Below are 12,320 nucleotides of genomic sequence, written 5' to 3' on the forward strand. Positions count from 1 at the left end.
ATTGAAGCACCTGAAAGTGCCCAGAGCGCACAACATAGCGCTGGCCTATGCCACCTCTACTACCCCATACACCGCGGCTCTAGCAGCACTAGACCAAAGATATGGACGTATATGGGATTACATAATACAAGAGATAAGGCATATTGACCGCCTACCCCCAGCAACAGACAATCGCTCACTAGACGACCTGTCTATCAAAGTACAATCCCTGGTAGGGATGCTGGGGGCGCAACGAGAAAAGGGTATGCACGAACTATACGCAAACTCGAACGTCGAGAGGATTTTAGAGAAGCTGCCGCCCGCCTGACAGGAGCGCTTCAGGCGGCAAAGAGACCACCGTGATCCTAACGGTCCCGAGCCATCCCTCCTAGACCTAGCCGACTTCCTGGCGAGAGAAGTCAGCAGCCTACGGCTGGATACGTTCGTGCGGAGCACACCAAGCTCCAGAGAGGGACCTAGGAGAGTAAACGATGGCCGAAGATCGGTGACTGTCATGCACCAATCAGAATCAGTACCGAGCAGCAAGAACCACAGTACCCCCTCGATGAAAGAGAAGTGGAAGATGGTGTGCCCGTACTGCGAGAAGGAACACTGGTTGTCACAATGTGACCAGTTCAAGAAGATGACCGCTGAAGAAGTGAGTCACTGGATAAAGTCCAACAGGCGCTGTTACCGATGTGCGCGCAGTCACATGGCAGCCGAGTGCCGCCTAAAGAAGAGGTGTAGTCGGTGTGACGGAGCCCATCTGGATGTCCTACACGACAGTAACAAAAGAAAGCCTGCACCATCCAGCAGCACAAAGGCAAGTGTTATGTACATTGACCCCGCTAGCAGCAGCGGCGCCCAGGTGCTCTTAAAGGTGGTCCGTGTAACACTGAGTTACCAAGATAAGATCATGGACACTTACGCCGTCCTTGATGACGAGTCAGAGAAGACCCTTCTCCTCGCGTCCGCTGCGGCCCAGCTGGGGCTACGGGGGAGCGAGAACCAGATGACTATTCGGACAATAAGACGAGATCTAAAGACGATAAAGGGCGAGAATGTCTCCTTCACTATCGCAGCAAGCGGGCAGCCCGAGAGACGGTACAGGATTACTAATGCTTTCACCAGCCAAGAAATAGGACTATCGCAGTACACCTACCCCATCGCCAAGCTGATGGAGAAATATGTGCACCTGCGTCAACTCCCTATCCCGCTCATAGACGGTGCCACCCCGACCCTGCTGATAGGCTCCGACCATGCAGACCTCATAGTCCCGATAGACCGGGTCCATACAGGACCCAGAGGTTGTCCTGCAGCAGTCGAGACCCGCCTAGGATGGACATTACAAGGCCCCCTCGCCAAGTCTCTTAACCGAACAGCAGCCACTAGCTGCCTCCACTCCAGAGCGACAGAAGGAGACATCCCACTCCTGCGGCGAGAGGGAATGCCCACCTTTCGCGCTACAAAAGAGGCGACGGAGCGGTATCTATTGAACACAGAGCGGCGCCTAGCCAAAGACCCCGCTCAAGAAGCTGTGTACCGCGCTGAGATTAACAAATTAATCACAGCGGGACACATAAAGAAAATTGACATTAAAGAGGCCGATCAGACGACCGAATCATGGTACGTGCCGCACCACAAGGTCCACCACAACGGCAAGGATCGCATTGTGTTTAACTGCAGCTACCAGATCGGATCACAAAATCTGAATAAAGAACCCTTGGCCGGCCCAACACTCGGCCCCTCCCTACTAGGCGTGCTACTACGCTTCTGCCAGGACAAGGTGGCTATCAGCGGCGACATCAAAGGGATGTTCCTGCAGGTGAGACTAGTGGAGGAGGACAAGCCCCTGCTGCGGTTCCTATGGAGAGAGAGGATCGGAGATGAGCACCCAGCCATCTATCAATGGGAAGTCCTCCCTTTCGGAACCACATGCAGCCCATGCTGTGCTACGTTTGCACTGCAAAAGCACGTTGCAGAGGACCCAGCAGCAGATGAAGAGGTCCAACAAAGTGTGACAAATAGTTTCTACGTGGACAACTGTTTACAAAGCGTCTCGACGCCAGAAGAAGCCGAGGCTCTCCTACTCAAGCTCCGCGCCTCCCTGATCAAAGGCGGCTTTGATCTCAGGCAGTGGGCCAGCAGCGACCCGCAAGTACTGCGCAGCCTCTCCCCCGAGGACAAGGCCGCGAGCAGCGACACCTGGATGGCGACCATCCCAGGAGAAGCCCAAGAAATGACACTAGGACTAGTCTGGCGCTTCAAAACAGACTCGCTCCATTATAGACACAAACCCCTGACCAAGGAGCAGGGAAGGTCGACGGCAATACCGACCACCAGACGGAGTGTATACAGAACACTCGCCAGACAATATGACCCGTTGGGATGTATTCTACCTTACACCACCAGGGCAAAGATGATTGTAAGAGCGCTATGGGACAAAGACCAGGGCTGGGACGATCCCATACCCGAACACCTTGCATCCACATGGAGAGAGTGGGAGATGGAACTCCGCTCACTCCCAGGTGTTAATATACGCCGCAGCTACTTCCCACCCACAGTGAGGCCAGAGACATGCAAGATCGACCTGCACGTATTCAGCGACGCCTCCGAAGTAGCCTACGGTTCGGTGGCTTACTTGCGTGCCCGAGAGGAGGGAGGAGAAATACATACTGCTTTCATCCTGGCTCGCTCAAGAATAGCCCCACGCAAGCAACAATCTATCCCGCGTCTAGAGCTCTGCGCAGCCCTAGCAGGAGCGCAGCTCGCCACGTTAATCCAACGTGAACTCACCATCCCGGTGCAAAGAACAATCTTGTGGTCAGACTCCACGACCGTACTCACATGGATCCGGTCCGATTCGTGCAGATACAAGGTCTTCGTGGGAGTCAGAGTCACCGAGATTCAAGAGTTAACAGAAGTAACCAGCTGGAGGTATGTGGACACCAAACACAACCCAGCTGACGTCATCACCCGGGGAATGTCCCTGGATGACCTCACCCGTCACAACCTCTACAGTGACGGGCCAGAGTTCCTCAAGCTCCCCGAAGAAGAGTGGCCTACACCCACCCCACGGGAGGCGAGTAAAGAGGAGGCAGAGAACAAGAAACCTATGTTCTGTGGGTTGACACACACACTCGTCCCCACAGACCCGGTTCTAGACGATTGCCTCACCCTAGAGAGTGCGCAGCGAAAGACATTTCTGTGGCACCACCCAGAGGTTCAGCCCACAACTGACATTTCAGCAGCTGACTACGAAGAAGCAGAACTCCTTCTACTACAACGAGCCCAGAGAGTCTCGTTCCCCGATGAGCTAGCCTGTCTACAGGGAGCAAAGCCCGTCCCATCAGACAGCAGACTGCTCCACCTAGCCCCCGAGAGCGACGCCCATAATCTCATCAGAGTGGGTGGTCGTCTGCGGAGAGCCCCAGACCTACCGGATGACGTTAAGTACCCGATAGTCTTGAACAGCCGACATAAGGTCACAGAGCTGATCATAAAGAAATACGACGAGGATGTGCACCACGCAGGGGCAGAGAGAGTCTTCGCGGAGATCAGACGTCGTTATTGGATACTGCAAGGGAGAGAAGCAGTGCGGCGCTTCCAGCGAACCTGTCTAGACTGCCGTAAGTGGCGCGCGCAGCCCAGTATACCCCGGATGGCTGACCTACCTCCCTGTCGCCTCCGACTCGGCGACAAGCCCTTTCACTCCACCGGTATGGACTGTTTTGGCCCGCTGTATATAAAGAGAGGAAGAGGAACCGAGAAGCGGTGGGGTATTGTATTCAAATGCATGACCACCAGAGCGATACATATCGAACTCCTCCCAACCATGAGCACAGACTCATTCCTTATGGCCTTCCGAAGATTCACATCACGGAAAGGAAAACCGTCTACATTGTTGTCTGATCACGGGACAAACTTCAAAGGCGGAGAAAGAGAGCTGAGAGAGAGCTTCCAAGCTATGGGCCCAGAACTTAAGACCCACCTCGCTCCATCCCAGATTGACTTCCAGTTTAATCCCCCGAACGCACCTCACTTCGGTGGAACTTGGGAACGAGAAGTACGTTCCATAAAGACAGCCCTGTACGCCGTGCTTGGGGCCCAGACCGTGGCGGAAGAAGTCCTAATGACAGTCCTCACGGAGATCGAGGGAGTATTGAACTCAAAGCCCCTCGGTTACGTCTCAAGTGATGTAGCAGATGTCGACCCAGTCACCCCCAACACCCTCTTGATGGGGCGGCTGGACCCCGCGCTACCACAGACAATGTACAGGCCTGAAGAAGCGAACGGCCGAAGAATGTGGAGGTACAGTCAAGTACTGGCTGACGAGTTTTGGAACAGCTTCCTACTCCACTACCTACCGTCTCTACAGACCCGCCAGAAGTGGGTAAAAGAGAGAGACAATTTGACAGAAGGAACAGTCGTCATGATTATCGACCAGTCACTACCCCGAGCTATGTGGCCGGCTGGCCGCGTAAGCAAAGTGATCACCGGTGCCGATGGAAAGGTCCGAGCAGCTGAAGTGCTCGTCCAAGGACGGACTTACACCCGACCCGTGGCGAGGCTAATAGAACTGCCAAGGCTCCCCGATACTATCGATGACGACCATGACCCTATGACTTTGTGAGTTGACTGACCCTTACAGCGGACATTGAGTAGTGGACAGTGCGGTTAATCTGTCTCTGCTTAGCTAATTAGGTGGGACTAATTAGGGAGCGGCTGTTGTGAAGGATCAGATTAAACCGAATATATATATTTATTTATGGATATATATTGAATAGTATTTGTATATCGTTTGATATCCCTTGTATATTCCTTGTACATATACACGGAATATTCCTTTATTCTACTACAGCCCATAATAGTTCATTCTCTTATTGGACAAAAGGACCAGGCGCCAGGGACCAGCCCCTGGCGTTCAAGTTCAAAGGTACCGACGAGACATGCCCTTACTAGCCCCGGCTCCGCGCAGGAATACGGCTACCGAAAGCACTATTTGTCCACCGTGCATATAAATATGGCGCAAGAAATGTAGAATTCCTCTTAGTCCTTTACCCTTCTACCCAACTAAGTAACAGAACGTGAAGCCTCACCCCACGATACCGCGTGCAGTGTAGTATGGCCTGTTTGGCCTTAGAATAGCAGTGAGACCTCGTGCGAATTAATAGCTGAATTGCCAGAGTTTGGCACCGTATTTCTATTAAGTAATAATAGTCTATTATGTATGGTGCATCGTGCGGTTAGAGTTCTAAAGTGAGCAGCACCCCCATCGCTTCCTCGTGTTATCTAGAGTCTTAACCAGGTTGGGCAGACCACGCGTGGTGCTTTCATCCGAGGAGTTCTAGGCGAGGACCGAGTGGACCTGTACATTGGATTACCTACCCGACGACTGCTGAGCCCTATGCGGCATGGAATATATATTTGCTTTGGTACTTTGATTGTGGAGCGGATAATCGCCAACACCGGTGAGTGTTGGATCTACCCCGAAAGGAGTCAAGGTGAGACGGCGCTCAGACCAGACTGAGGTCGCCTCGCTTCTTCTTCACTGTGGAGCTACAGCTACAGCTACAGCCTACAAGAGAGCCAAGGTGTATTCATCTGTGGATCAAGATTCTACTGCACTGTCTTCTGTACGTGAAGTCTCCCTAGACATCGTTGACCAGACGGGATACGGCCGACGGCTCTCCTACCCCCCCTACCGGCCTACAACCGGGAGGACCCATTCAGTATATCCAGCTATAACCATTAAGTGACCATAGATATAATTCCCTAAGAGCCAGGTTGTATACTTGCTTCCTGCGTAACCAGAGATTGGACATTCAGTGTTGATTTGCCTACGAGTACTCATTTGCCTTACAAGAGCATTCAAATCATAAATGTAATGGTGAATATTATATGTACCTTTTGCTATATATTAAATATTGGATTATTACCTTTGTGTGGACCTGGTTTCATGGTGGGAAAGTGTTCATCATATTTAGATATTGTGTACTGTATGGCCAGTAGTTAAAGTACATAAAGCGGTAGTGGTTTAATGATACCATACTTATCAATACAGTCAGGGAATTGTACCCCTCAGTTACAGCAAGGATAACAAATCAAACATAAAACATGTACAACTTCATGGACAAGGGTTGGAGATCATTTAATTTAATTTATAGTTTATTTATACAGGAAAGGGTAAAAAGACATTTCACAATGTACTAGGGATGGGCGTGAGTAATCGATTACTCGCGGGCCGCGGCTATGAGAAAACTCGATCTTAAATTATTAATAATTTTTATGTAAAAAAAATATGTATTCTTTTTATTTTTTTTACACATTTGTTTCACATGTATGTGTAAGATTATAACTGTTTGTTGGTTTCATTAAACATACGTGAATGAACAAAATTACGTTTTAATTAAAAAAATAAATAAAAAAATAGTTTTCCCCCCTCCACGAGTAATACACGATTAATCGAGTATATCATGCGATCAATCGATCTGGATTTAAAAAAAAAAATGCCCATCCCTACAATGTACATTTAACTGGCCTGACTCGGTTACAAACTGATCAAGGTTTTAAACTCTGCGACAGAGGGGAGGATCTCGAGCTGTAAGGACCGTTGGAGTTCGTAGCAACATGCAGATTTGGGTCTTGAAGCGGCGATGACGGCTCTGTCCTCTCAGGCTGGTTCAGTGTCGGGTTCTGCTCTGTCCTGCAGGCTGAAGGTTCTGGTTCTCTGTCCTGCAGACTGAAGGTTCTGGTTCTGCTCTGTCCTGCAGACTGAAGGTTCTGGTTCTGCTCTGTCCTCCAGGCTGAAGGTTCTGGTTCTGCTCTGTCCTGCAGACTGAAGGTTCTGGTTCTGCTCTGTCCTGCAGACTGAAGGTTCTGGTTCTGCTCTGTCCTCTAGGCTGAAGGTTCTGGTTCTGCTCTGTCCTGCAGACTGAAGGTTCTGGTTCTGCTCTGTCCTCCAGACTGAAGGTTCTGGTTCTGCTCTGTCCTCCAGACTGAAGGTTCTGGTTCTGCTCTGTCCTCCAGACTGAAGGTTCTGGTTCTGCTCTGTCCTGCAGGCTGAAGGTTCTGGCTCTGCTCTGTCCTCCAGGCTGAAGGTTCTGGTTCTGCTCTGTCCTCCAGACTGAAGGTTCTGGTTCTGCTCTGTCCTCCAGACTGAAGGTTCTGGTTCTGGTTCTGTCCCGCAGGCTGAAGGAGTGTGACGTGTGGGGTCAGTCCGAGACCCTGAGGATCCTCCAGAGGTACCGCCCCCAGACTGAGGAGGAGCTGTTCGACATCCTGTCCCTGCTGGACCCCCACCTGCTCAGCCCCCACCCCCCCGTCATGGCCGCCACGCTGAGCCTCTTCCTCTGCCTCTGCTCCGGCCTGCCCGCCGTCAGCCTGTCCGCCCTGGAGCGCGTGCGGGGCCCCCTGCTGGTCGCCTGCGGGAGCGCGTCGAGGGAGATGAAGTTCTCAACCCTCTGCCACATACAGGTGTGTGTGTTTATCTGTAGTGACACACAGGTGTGTGTGTTTATCTGTGTGTGACATACAGGTGTGTGTGTTTATCTGTGTGTGACGTACAGGTGTGTGTGTTTATCTGTGTGTGACGTACAGGTGTGTGTGTGTTTATCTGTGTGTGACGTACATGTGTGTGTGTTTATCTGTGTGTGTTTATCTGTGTGTGACGTACAGGTGTGTTTATGTGAAAGTGTAAGTGTGTCTGTGTATGTGTGTGAGATAAGATAAGACATTCCTTTATTGATCCCCTTGGGGTGATTCAGGTGTGTGTGTGCGTGCCATTGCATTTATCAAGGGAGAGAAAAGTGTAGAATGGAGAATCATCCTGTCACTGTCTTACAGAAAGAAGGAGAGAGAGAATGGAGTGAAGGATGGAGAGAGAATGGAGTGAAGGATGGAGAGAGAATGGAGTGAAGGATGGAGAGAGAATGGAGTGAAGGATGGAGAGAGAATGGAGTGAAGGATGGAGAGAGAATGGAGTGAAGGATGGAGAGAGAATGGAGTGAAGGATGGAGAGAGAATGGAGTGAAGGATGGAGAGAGAATGGAGTGAAGGATGGAGAGAGAATGGGTTAGCGCCTGTGAGTCACTGCTATTGTCACTCACAATGGAGAAAATATAGAATAGAGAGAGAGAGAAGTACCTACGTTCACTGCCATTGTTACTCAAGTGTGTGTGTGTGTGTGAGGCCCATCTCCTCTATCCTCTCCTCCCCCTCTCCTCCCCCTCTTTTCCCCCTCTCCACTCCTCTCCTCTCTCCTCCCTCTCTCCTCCTCTCCTCTCCCTCTCCTCCTCTTCTCTTCTCCCCCTCTCCTCTCCTCCTCTCCTCTCCTCTCCTCTCCTCTCCCCTCCCCTCTCCTCTCCCCTCCTCTCTCCTCCTCTCTCCTCTCCCTCTCCTCCTCTCCTCTCTTCTCCTCCTCCTCCTCTCCTCCTCTTTCCTCTCCTCCTCTCCTCTCTCCTCTCTCCTCTCCCCTCTCCTCCTCTCCTCCCCCTCCTCTCTCCTCTCCCTCCCCTCCTCTCCTCCCCCTCTCCTCCTCCTCTCCTCCTCTCCCCTCTCCCCCTCTCCTCCCTCTCTCCCCTCCTCTCTCATCTCCCTCTCCTCCTCCTCTCCTCGCTCCTCCTCTCCCTCTCCTCCTCTCTTCTCTTCTCCCCCTCTCCTCTTCCTCTCTCCTCCTCTCCTCTCAAGTGTGTGTGTGTGTGTGTGTGTGTGTGGCCCATCTCCTCTATCCTCTCCTCCCCCTCTTTTCCCCCTCCACTCCTCTCCTCTCTCCTCCCTCTCTCCTCCTCTCCTCCTCCTCTCCTCTCTCCTCTCCCTCTCCTCCTCTTCTCTTCTCCCCCTCTCCTCCTCTCCTCTCTCCTCTCCTCTCCCCTCTTCTCTCCTCTCCCTCTCCTCCTCTTCTCTTCTCCCCCTCTCCTCCTCTCCTCTCTTCTCCTCCTCCTCCTCCTCCTCCTCCTCTCCTCCTCCTCTTTCCTCTCCTCCTCTCCCCTCTCCTCCTCTCCTCCCCCTCTCCCCTCCTCTCTCCTCTCCCTCCCCTCCTCCCCCTCTCCTCCTCCTCTCCTCCTCTCCTCTCCCCTCTCCTCTCCCCTCTCCTCCTCTCCTCCCCCTCTCCCCTCCTCTCTCCTCCTCTCCTCCCCCTCTCCCCTCCTCCTCTCCTCCCCCTCTCCTCCTCCTCTCCTCGCTCCTCCTCTCCCTCTCCTCCTCCCCTCCTCTCTCCTCTCCCTCTCCTCCTCCTCTCCTCGCTCCTCCTCTCCCTCTCCTCCTCCTCTCCTCTCTTCTCCCCCTCTCCTCCTCCTCTCCTCCTCCTCCTCCTCTCCTCTCCTCTCTCCTCCTCTCTCCTCTCCTCCTTCAGCTGCTGCTGCGTTCTCTTCCCGGCCTGATGGGGGCGCACTACAAGCGCTTCTTCTGTGGCTACGCAGAGCCAGCCTACATTAAACAAAGGAAGATGCAGGTAATGTTCTCTCACCACATCACACCATACCTCCGTGCCACCGGCTGGGAGGAGCGTCCACAATACAGTCGATACATCAAAGAGGGTGCTACTGGAGACGGAGACATCTTTAGAAACATATGTAATGGTATATTTAATGGTAAACACTCACTGGTATAGAGTGTCTGGTCAGTAACATGGGTCTGACAGCCATCACTGATACAGAGTGTCTGGTCAGTAACATGGGTCTGACAGCCATCACTGATACAGAGTGTCTGGTCAGTAACATGGGTCTGACAGCCATCACTGATACAGAGTGTCTGGTCAGTAACATGGGTCTGACAGCCATCACTGATACAGAGTGTCTGGTCAGTAACATGGGTCTCACAGCCATCACTGATTTAAAAAGAAAGTCTGTAAATGTTTATTCTACGTTTTTTTTATTTTTTTTTATTATCTCCCCCCCCCCCCCTCCTTTTTCCGTTTTTCTCCCATCCCAATGTTAGTCGTTATGCCAATTCCCAATCCCCTTCCTGGTCGTTGCACACTCTACCCCCTACCGTTGGTCTGGGAGGGCGGAGACTATCGCATGCTTCCTCCGACACATGTGTACCCAGCCCACCGCTTCTTTTCACCGGGCAGCGCAGACTCTCACTGGGGGAGTGTAACGTGTGGAAGGTCACACTACCTCCCCCAGATCCTTCCCTCGCTGTGCAGGCGCCCCGACCGAACTGTAGGAGTCGCTGTTTACAACGACCAGGACCCACCCACGCCGGCTTCCCACCCGCTGACACGGCCAATTGTGTCAGTATGGACGGCCGACCAAGCCGGAGGTACCGCAGCTGGATTCGATCCCACTGTCTCTGCGGTGGTAGACAGACGCTTAGTCCGCTGCGCTACCCAGCTGCCTTATTCTATGTTTTAATGGAATTAATGAGATTTAAAAAAATATATAATAATAATTTAATAAAAAAAAAATATTATTTTTTTTTGTATTAATTTTGAGTTAATTTTCATAACGCGATAATTTGCTGTGTAATTAATTAATCTAATTAACGCAATAAACTGACAGCCCTATTTATAATGCATCACTGTGCCTCACTGCATCACTGAGCACAGGGTGACAGTTACCATCTTCCTGGACTTTTACTTTTAAAACGACATTGTTCAATATTACACTTACTGTACATTTACTGTAGATTGCCGTATATTTTTACTGTATATTTTATATTAGAATGTATATACATAACATAGGAAATGTAAATCCCGGACCGTATTTTATTATTATTATTTTATTCTTAGGCTTATTTTATTCTTTATTCTTATTCGTGTCTAATTGTTTTGTCTAACTAAATGTTTACTGTGAGCGATTTGTAGTGCCAAATTTCCCTCGGGATGATTAAAGTATTTCTATTCTATTCTATTCTATTCTATTATTAATTTATCAAAACACACTTTATTAGTATTCATTTATCAAAACACACTAGGTAGTATTCATTTATCAAAACACACTTTATTAGTATGCATTTATCAAAACACACTAGGTAGTATTCATTTATCAAAACACACTATTCGTATTCATTTATCAAAACACACTTTATTAGTATGCATTTATCAAAACACACTTTATTAGTATGCATTTATCAAAACACACTAGGTAGTATTCATTTATCAAAACACACTATTCGTATTCATTTATCAAAACACACTTTATTAGTATGCATTTATCAAAACACACTTTATTAGTATGCATTTATCAAAACACACTAGGTATTATTCATTTATCAAAACACACTATTCGTATTCATTTATCAAAACACACTTTATTAGTATGCATTTATCAAAACACACTTTATTAGTATTCATTGCTCAAAACACACTTTATTAGTGTCAGTTCATATATCAAAACACACTTTATTAGTATTAAATATCAAAATACACTATTAGTATGTACAGTGATACAGGTATAAAGACAGTATGGTAGTAAGTCATACTGGCCAGCAGTGTAACTAGTAAGAGTAGGTAAGGGATATGTACAGATATAGATATAGTATCTACAGATATGTAAAAATGTGGAGAATATATATATATATATATATATATATATATATATATATATATATATATATATATTAGTGCTGTCAAACGATTAAAATATTTAACTCGATTAATCGCATGATTGTCCATAGTTAACTCGCGATTAATCGCAAATTAATCGCATTTTTATTTAAATTTTTTTTTTACCTTAAACAGATCTTTTTCAAGTTCCAAGTTTTAATCCTCTTATCAACATGCGAGGCAACAAATGCTTGCTTTGTGCAGCCATTTAACACAAAAGGATGACCCTCATGCATTGCAAATTTGCATCAAATTCAAAACAGAGTGATGCACAAAATAACTTAAAAGAAAATAATAATTTAAAACAATGAATAAAGTGTGCATGAAATAATAGGGGAAAGAAAACGTTAGGAACTTGTTACATTCACACACACAAGGGCTGATTAATCACACACCCCCCTCTCTCCCTCACACACACACTCTCCCAGCTCTTTTTCTCTTTTGCCCCTTCCTCATCTCTCTCACCCCCCTCTCTCTCTATATCTCACACACACACACACACACACACACACACACACACACACACACACACACACACACACACACACACACACACACACACACACACACACACACACACACACACTTCAGAAACAAACATAGTATCAATGAGAGCATCAATAATACACCTGAGTGAAGTCTAGTATTAAAAAAAATATAAAAAAAAAAAAAAAAAAAAAGTTAATCTTGAGTTAAAAAAATTAGTGGCATTAATAGAATCGGGAGTTAACGCGATATTAACGCGATATATTTGACAGCCTTAATATATATACATAATTATTGTACATGCTAT

The 12,320-nt window shown here is 48.6% G+C and overlaps 1 protein-coding gene across 1 annotated transcript in view; it reads left to right on the top strand.

Annotated features, from left to right (window-relative positions):
• LOC311243477 (AP-4 complex subunit beta-1-like) overlaps positions 1–12,320 on the top strand; it is a gene marked incomplete at its 3' end in the record, with an annotated part of 55,358 nt that overhangs the window by 31,707 nt on the left and 11,331 nt on the right. The window contains exons 6-7 of the mRNA XM_084332712.1: positions 7,170–7,455; positions 9,332–9,430. Coding sequence (XP_084188838.1) covers positions 7,170–7,455; positions 9,332–9,430 — 385 coding nt within the window. The remainder of the gene's footprint in view (positions 1–7,169; positions 7,456–9,331; positions 9,431–12,320) is intronic.

Source organism: Notolepis coatsorum, assembly GCF_963971535.1.
Source record: "Notolepis coatsorum genome assembly, chromosome: 17".
Lineage (NCBI taxonomy): Eukaryota > Metazoa > Chordata > Actinopteri > Aulopiformes > Paralepididae > Notolepis > Notolepis coatsorum.